Below are 7,768 nucleotides of genomic sequence, written 5' to 3'. Positions count from 1 at the left end.
GATGTTCCACTTTGCATTCTAAATGAAACTGCCACTTGAGACTGTGAAGAGGCCAGGTGCTTTGGAAATCAAGCTCTACTCAAAACACCCTTTCCCCACCCATGGAAAGACAGAGGGGAGGGAAGAAGGACAAGAAGAGAAAACCAAGAACTCTTAAGTCACTCATCAGCAGGGGTAGAAACGGGCTCATATTAAGGCATTTTTGTGGCTCTTCCTCTGGAATGGTATTCCACTCTCCTAGCCCGAGCACCTCACCCTCAAAGCATGATGCTCTGATTGCCAAGTGAGTTCCTTGGTACCCACAGCATCTCCCTGACAACCCTGTGATAGATGGAATGTGAGATCTTAGACAGGGAAGGGAGAGGGATGAGAGGCTGCTGATCCTGCCCCACTTCTCCAATCCCACCCCAAACCTAAAGTACCGCTTCACGAAATCCTTCACCCTGGCTACTGCAAGAGGTAGTTTGGGGACCTGTATCCCCAGCCAACCTAACCAAGTTCCATGAGCTAAAATGTTTATCAGCACTATCTACTTACTTTTTTTTAAGGTTTTTTTTTTTTTAAAGAGGGAGAAAAAAAAGAATGCATACAAAGCAGTGAATAGTGGGCTAGATTCATTGGGTGGCCGTTGCCCTAGATGCCCAAAACTTTCCTGGCTAGTCTAGGGAACTAAGGAATGCCTCCCAAATGCAGCCCTCAAAGCTCACACTGCCCTCAGAAAAACAAGCCCCCCACCCCGCCCCCGGAATCTAACAAACCATCTGCATAGAAAACCAGAACCAGTGGGCCTGGGGAAGAAGTGGATCTGTTCTAATGCTTGTGCTCTCCCCTACCAGGGACTAAAGGGGGATGTTCTGCCAGGCAGGCTGGAGGCTCTCACAGTCCCCACTAGGGATGAAATCAGTGGGATCCCTTTCCCCATCTCTTTTTAATTCTGGTGCGTCCATGTGTGGCAAAAGTCTCATGAACCTTCACCATCAGCACCATTCTTAGCTCAGATAAGCAGAAATAAGGTCACTTAAAATGCCTTAAGGTTTATCCCTTCTGGCTATCCCCTCTGCCCATCACTATTTTTTGGTTCCTATTAACTTAGGATGCTCTCCTTTAAAGCAATAACAACCCGCCTCACCCTCCCCCCACCCCCCGCCAAAAAAGAAAAAGATAATAATTATAAAGCATTATCCATAGAAGCATAAGACAAAGCAAAAAAACTGCAGGAGAGCAAAAATGACAGACATAGAAACACTAATGTTGACAGGACCTGCAGATAAACTGTCAGCATACCCCATACCAGGACAGGCAGACGCTGGGTATTTTTAGGATGACCAGGGCACACTGTCACCACAGGCTTCCCCCTGAGAGTTGGAGGAGGACCTAACACAAGACGTGTCAGAGCACGGACAGGGGTGGCAAGAGAAATGGGGAAATATGGGATGTGTGCTTGGGGCTGCAAGAAGAAAAATCCTGAAAGAAACCCAAGGAAGCTGAGGAACACAAGTCCTGTCATCCCCACTCCAGCTGGTGGCGCTGGGCGTGGACGTCCCCTGCATCTTCCAGGCTAGGGTGCAGCCGAGGCTGGTGGGCCTGGAGCGGGAGGCGGAGGGACTCCATCTGCAGGTGGTGGAGGAGGTGGCTGCTGCTGCGGCGGAGGGGGATCTGCAAACACATCCAGAAGTAACTCATCATTGCTGGAAACACAGGGGCTCGGCGAAGGGCCCATTCAGAGAAAAATGACTTAAGAAGGTGGTTTCTTTATCGCCTGTGAGGCACTGCTGCCGCTGCGATCTACATGGCGCAGGTCCATCTGGACCTCCAGGTCACTGCTCATGTTGCTTCCCCTGACCCATGAGGTTGGGGGAGTGGGGAGGTGTCTGAATCTGCCCCAATCTCCTTCAAGGCCCACCCCTTCCAAGAATCACTCCAGACCTTTTCAGAACTTAATTATATTTTGATTTTATTGTATTTTAATGGTTCTCGCTGCTAATTTTATTTCTTCAGTTAAATGATAAGCTCCTTCCTGGGCAAGTTCTGTGTCTTCTTTTCTTTCTCTCATAGTGCCTAGCCTAGCTGGGCACAAAACAGATTATCAGAAACTTCTTGCTGATATTAACTATCTCCAGCAGGGCCAGACAGCTTCACTTGAGGCAGCTGCTGACAAGTTGGACAGTCCTGGGAGGCCCCACAGCTCCTGAACTGCAGTCCTTGGATTTTTGGCCAAAACTAGGTCAGGTCCTGAAGGGAACAATTAGTATGAGTGTCTGGGGCTCTTTCCTGTTTCAATTTTAGCTGCTTTTCAAAGGAGCCCCAGATATAATTTAATCCAGGGATTTTTTAACTAGATTTTGCCGGAAATGAAAACATATGAAACAAATAATTAAACTGCAGCCTTCCTTACCAGTCAATTCACCCAACTTTCCCCCTAGGAGGTTTCCACCAAACTGCTAAGGCTCTTCAAAGCATTTTGAAGCCCACTGATCTAATCCCTTGTGTCATCTTGCAGTGGAGAAAACCAGGGCCTGAAGACGGGAAGCAACTCGCCTGATGAGGCCTGCCCAGTGCCCTGGAGCCAAGTCAGTGGTTCAGAATCCCTGAAATTCACTTGTGGCAGGAAGTGATCGGGAGCAAACCTTCTACATTCTCAAGGTGCTCCACTGAGGGCCCTTTAGGATGGAATCCTGTACACAAATCGCGGGTTACCAGCAGGACATGACAGTAGTAAAGACCAATGACATTATTTCTGCAAAGGGGATGGGCAAACTGGTCAAACCTCCTTATCAGCCAGCACATTTGTATACTGCCTGTAAGGCGTCAAGGCAAGGATTTTCTTGCCAAGGAAAGGAGGTACCCACTAGACTACGGCCTCTGACCACTGACTCAACAGAAACCTTTTTCTATTGTTGTGATCCTATACTGACCCAGCTCAATTGCTGTCTTTCTTCTGTGCACCTACTTTGTCCTTGCCCCTGTGGGTCCAATGAGAAAGGAGATGTACCTCTGTCGATAGTCCCTGCCTCCTGGCCCTAGGAAGTCTCCCAGAGAACTACAGTGAACTCAAGTCACTTCATAGCCTTGCGTAACTTATGGTAAACCCTATACTACTATCCACTTGTTCATTTCCTATTTTCCCAACTAAAGCTCCTGGAGGCCAGGAATTCCTATGCGTCCTAGCTCTCTGTATTGTGAACAGGAGCTAACTCCTCCTCACATACCTGACTTCTAAATGGACCTGGGATCACAGATGTGGCTGGGAACATGGCCACTATCAGCTGCATTTTGGGATCATTACTCCTGGTCTACAGGAGTAAAGAGCAGGCCAGGCTCTTATGCAATCCTCTGGAGGCCAGGGTTGGAGCACAACAAGGGCCCCATGGCAGGAATGAGCTAGCTGGCTTTGCACATACCACCAGGCAGACATCGTTCAGCAGCATCTGCCTTCTCCATGGAGCCTGCTAAGACCTCAAATTCCTTCTCAACACAGCCCCGCATACTCCTTCCTTAGTCTAAACAGCCACTACGAATGTATCAAAATGGCTACAAGAAACTTGTTATTCCTGCCCTAAACCAGATCCTGTTCTTTTCTTTACACCTACCACTTTTAAACCCTGAATCCATAAAAGGCTCCTATAGGGAGCCTTTTATGGGAGACATACCAGTAGCTCTGTATGTCTTCCAAGATTCAAATTACATAGGCTTAATCAGGCGTGGGCAAGGCATGCCCTTGGCCTCCCGACAGACCCTGGAGTCACGAGTGCATGCCACTAAGGCTATGTATGGCATAAGAGCCCGACTAACTGGGAGCACTGTGCACTCATCACCTGGGTACCTGTCCATCAGGGGTGCTGAAGAGCAATGACTAAAAAACCAGTCTTTTGGAACCCACTCTCACAGGTCACACTGTCCATGGACCTGTCAAACCCCAGAGAGAACAAAAAGGCTGCCTCCCTGTGTACAGCCCTCCCTAAAAGACCCGGGGGTAATGCATCTCCCACCTTGCTACTTACACATGCCGTTAGGTGCCGAGAGGGGTACCCGGGGTCCTAAGATGTTTCCTGGGACTGGAGGCATACCAGGAGGGGTAGGGCCACTCCCAGGGGGGTGGATGTTGGCTGCAACGGTGGACATCATGCGGCCTGGCATGGGCTGCCCAGGCATCATGGAACCTGGACCTGGTATCTGACCTGTGGAGGGAGATTTAAAGTACTGAGGTAAATGTACTAGGAAAAAAAGGAATCAATTCACTGCCCGAGACTGCTAAATACAGACAAATACCTAACCCTCCAAAACAATTAGATCAACAGAGCAATAATCTGTAATAATCTCTCTGTCCAGCTTTTAATTTGGGGTGGGGTGGGGGGACAGAGGGATAATGGGGGCAGATCTGTGAAGTGAATGATTACCCTAAACCCTGCTATAGGTAGGCAGTAGCTGTAAGAAGCAGTTACCAAACATCCTTAAAAGAAAGCATTCATTCTGGTTAGTTTGGGTGAACAATGGATTGTCCAATATCTTCCTGACACAAAATGCCAAGCAAAGACCACAGGGAGTGGAGAGAAGGACTTTAACAGCAAGTCAGTGCACAGTCCAAGGACTGAAGCTCAGTCCAGATTGAGCTTCACGCACAGGCTATGTGGGAATGTATATGCCTGAAAGGGTATTGATCACTACTGTGAAATCACAATTAAAAAGGGATTCTAACTGGAATCCTGAAGTCCTGTTCACAAAAAATCTCTCCCTCTCTCCCCAACCAGGAAGCACTGGCTCTGGAGAACCATGGTGGGGGAGACACACGGGAAACACGCAACTCCCTCACCTCTTCCTATTGCTTTGATGTGCATAAGGGGAGATGCTAGATATAAGGACAATGAAACATCTCCTGCGTTCAGTTTCACACTGAGTCTTTAGAACTTTCGGCAAACTCTTTCTGTAAAGAGCCAGATAGTAAGTATTTGGACTTGGCAGGTCATATGGCCTCTGTCACAACTATTTAACTTTGCTACTGTAGTATGAAGGCAGTCAGACAATGTGTAACAAATAGGTTACCTAACCATCTTTATTTATGGACTCTGAAATGTGAATTTCACATAATTTTCATGTGACATAAACATTCTTTCAAGTTTTCCCCAACCACTTAAACTGTAAAAACCATTCTTAGCCTATGGCCCCTACAAAAATAGGAGATAGGCCAGATTTGGTTGCAGTTAGCCAATCCTCCCTTAGATATGGTGGTGGATATGTATTAGCTCTTCAACTCAGCAGTCTGGCTCCTGGGCTCGGCTTTAAAGAGTCACAAACAAAGGAGAATTGTTTAATGGGCACAAACCAAGGCTGAAGCTATATATAAAGACATATTATAATCTCTACGGAATAAGGAAAGAGAATCTATTGTAGTTTTTTCTTTCTTTCTTTTTTTAATCTAGGGACATTAACACACCTATGTAAGGTCAACTATATGAAACTGAATACAGGCTTCTAGGCACAGTCCTGAGACAGCTGGAAATAAGAACGCTTGAGGTTCAAGCTTGGAAGATGGGACTACCGGACAGCTAACTGGCAACTAAAATATATAGAGCAGTTCTGGAAATAACTCAAGTGAAGAATTCTCTGTCAGTGCTTAGAAAAAGGCCTGTCTTAAGAAAGACACACAAAGCTTCAAGCCTCACACCGTCTATTTCCAGTGTCTGTTCTATGAACCAGGACTCAAAGAGTGGAGCCTTTCACTACAGGATGTCAATGAAGAGAACCCCAGTGAGATACAAGAGTCAGGAAGAGAAGTGGTCCACTGTCTTTGGGGGACTATTTTTTAAAAGCATAGGGAGGCATCAACCTTATGCCTCAGAATGAAAAGAACAGCAAGTTTTGGGTCCTCTGGCCCACCTTCTTGTGCTCTATAATGCAATCATGCAAAAGTGCAGCAGAGAAGCCCCAGAGGCCCATCTGCTGGAGGACAACTTGATCAAATCACCTCAGAGAAAGCAAGAGCAGTTGCTGGGCTGACACTACCACTACTCCTACACCACTGAACTTCAGTAATTAAAGCTGGGGGCCTGTGCCACAGTGCTAGGACAGATTTAGGCCGTGCTGAAGAGTCTATCCACGTAGGGAATGACACAAGAGATAAAAAAAAAAACAAATGCCAAGTATATTACAAGCCATACAAAGGATGAGTACACATGAAGGTGTGGCAGGCAAATCAAGGGAAAACTATGGAAGAAGCAAGTAAAAGAAAACAATACCTTCTGGTTAACCAAGACCAACTTGTGAATGACTTGGGACTTTGGATAATGTGTATATAAAGTGAAGGAGGGGAATTAGGAACAGGATAACAGCAGACTATCCTAAGCACAAGGCTTAGCCTGAGTTACACAATCAGAAAATAATATGAATATTGTTCCATTTATACGTAGCATCTTCATACTCGTCATCCCCTCTGAGGTAACTGCATCACCTTATTATCTATCACCTGCATTTCACTGAGGAGTAACAAGCTCAAAAGGTTATTTTAAAAAGTGCCCAGGCTACAGAGCCAAATTGTCCACACTTGGTTTGTCTGACATGAATCAAAGCAAAGGCGACCGGATGAGTCACACACACAGAATGGGATGAGGGACTTGGCCAGTAAGGCTACAGGGGACTGGGTGAAAGGCTTTGGAGAAACGAGGAACATGGGCCTGATTTTCTGTGTGATGGAAAGCTTTAAGAAGGGATGCAGAGGAGTCTGAGCCTAGAGCAGAGGAAGAGAGCTTTTGCAGAGAAGCAGGGGCTGCATGAGGGCAGGATAAGTAGATAAGAGCTGAGAACAGCACCCTACAGGCTTCCTGGGGATGGGTAAGAGAACGAGGAGGGGTGAGTATGAAGATGAGAAGGACAAAGAATTTGGGTTTGGCACCTAACTGGCATGTGAAGTGTAGAGAATGGGGAAGGACTTTTGCTTTGGGAACAGGAGGTGTGGAATTGACTGTCATTCCAGTGGAACACAGAGATGGGGTGAAGGGAAGATAAAGAACTCTCAAAGTTTCCAATGGGCAATAAGTAGCACACACAGAGGCTTATTATTCTAGGAATCAGGGTCTGTCCTCTGTAACTCTCCCAGCTTCCTTCCTGCCAAACACCTGTGAGGCCATTACTAAACACATTGCTTTTTTTCCCACTCTCTGAGTCTCTACTAATGATTCTCTGATGGTATTCCAGGTGGTGAGACAGGGCAAGAGGAGATACTTTTGCTATTGTTGGGGGCAGGAGGCCTAGTATGAAGTCCAGACCTACAGAATCCCAACCTGGAGATGAAAGAACACTTTCAATGGACTTGCTGTGATGAATGGAAGCCATTCACTGGAACAGATAATACGGCCCGTGTTTATCAATGGGTGCAGATTCCCTCCTTCTACCCAGTTCAACCTGGACAAGAGGCCTTGAGCAAGTCAGGAAGAACATTTTGCCAGCCCGTCTCAGGTCTCTCTCTCCAGAAAACCGACAGCAGAACACTGAAGAATGCCTTTACAAAAAGGCCAGAAAGAGTACTGAGTAAGGGAGAAAGAAAGAAGGAAGAGCATAGACCAGGTGTGTGCTAAGTGATAAGACACACAACTGTTCAGTCCTAACCAATGTCATCCACAACAGTCTGACAGAGTTTTTATACTTTGATGTCTAGTTGTCCAAGCTCCTGGCTGACCAGTGAGCATCCCAGTCAGAGAGCCACCCAATACCATTCTCGACAGGGAAAGTGAAGATGAACGTGACTGGAAGCTGAACAGTGCGATCTCACTTCCAC

The 7,768-nt window shown here is 46.7% G+C and overlaps 1 protein-coding gene across 4 annotated transcripts in view; it reads right to left on the bottom strand.

The window, feature by feature from the left end:
* Positions 1 to 7,768, bottom strand: part of SMARCC1 (SWI/SNF related BAF chromatin remodeling complex subunit C1) — a 183,114-nt gene continuing 175,346 nt past the window's right edge. For 3 of the 4 annotated variants that reach the window (XM_007101242.4, XM_007101243.4, XM_028479624.2), the window contains 2 exons: positions 4,002 to 4,178; positions 1 to 1,656 (listed from right to left, as the gene is read on the bottom strand). In XM_007101242.4, the coding sequence (XP_007101304.1) occupies positions 1,559 to 1,656; positions 4,002 to 4,178 (275 nt within the window). In that variant the 3' untranslated portion in view covers positions 1 to 1,558. Of the gene's footprint in view, positions 1,657 to 1,746; positions 2,233 to 4,001; positions 4,179 to 7,768 lie in introns of those variants that run through there. The other variant, XM_007101244.4, reaches the window with a different exon arrangement.

The sequence above is a fragment of the Physeter macrocephalus genome, chromosome 18, assembly GCF_002837175.3.
Source record: "Physeter macrocephalus isolate SW-GA chromosome 18, ASM283717v5, whole genome shotgun sequence".
Lineage (NCBI taxonomy): Eukaryota > Metazoa > Chordata > Mammalia > Artiodactyla > Physeteridae > Physeter > Physeter macrocephalus.
Note: the sequence above shows the minus strand (reverse complement) of the source record. Positions and strands in the feature narration are given on the sequence as shown.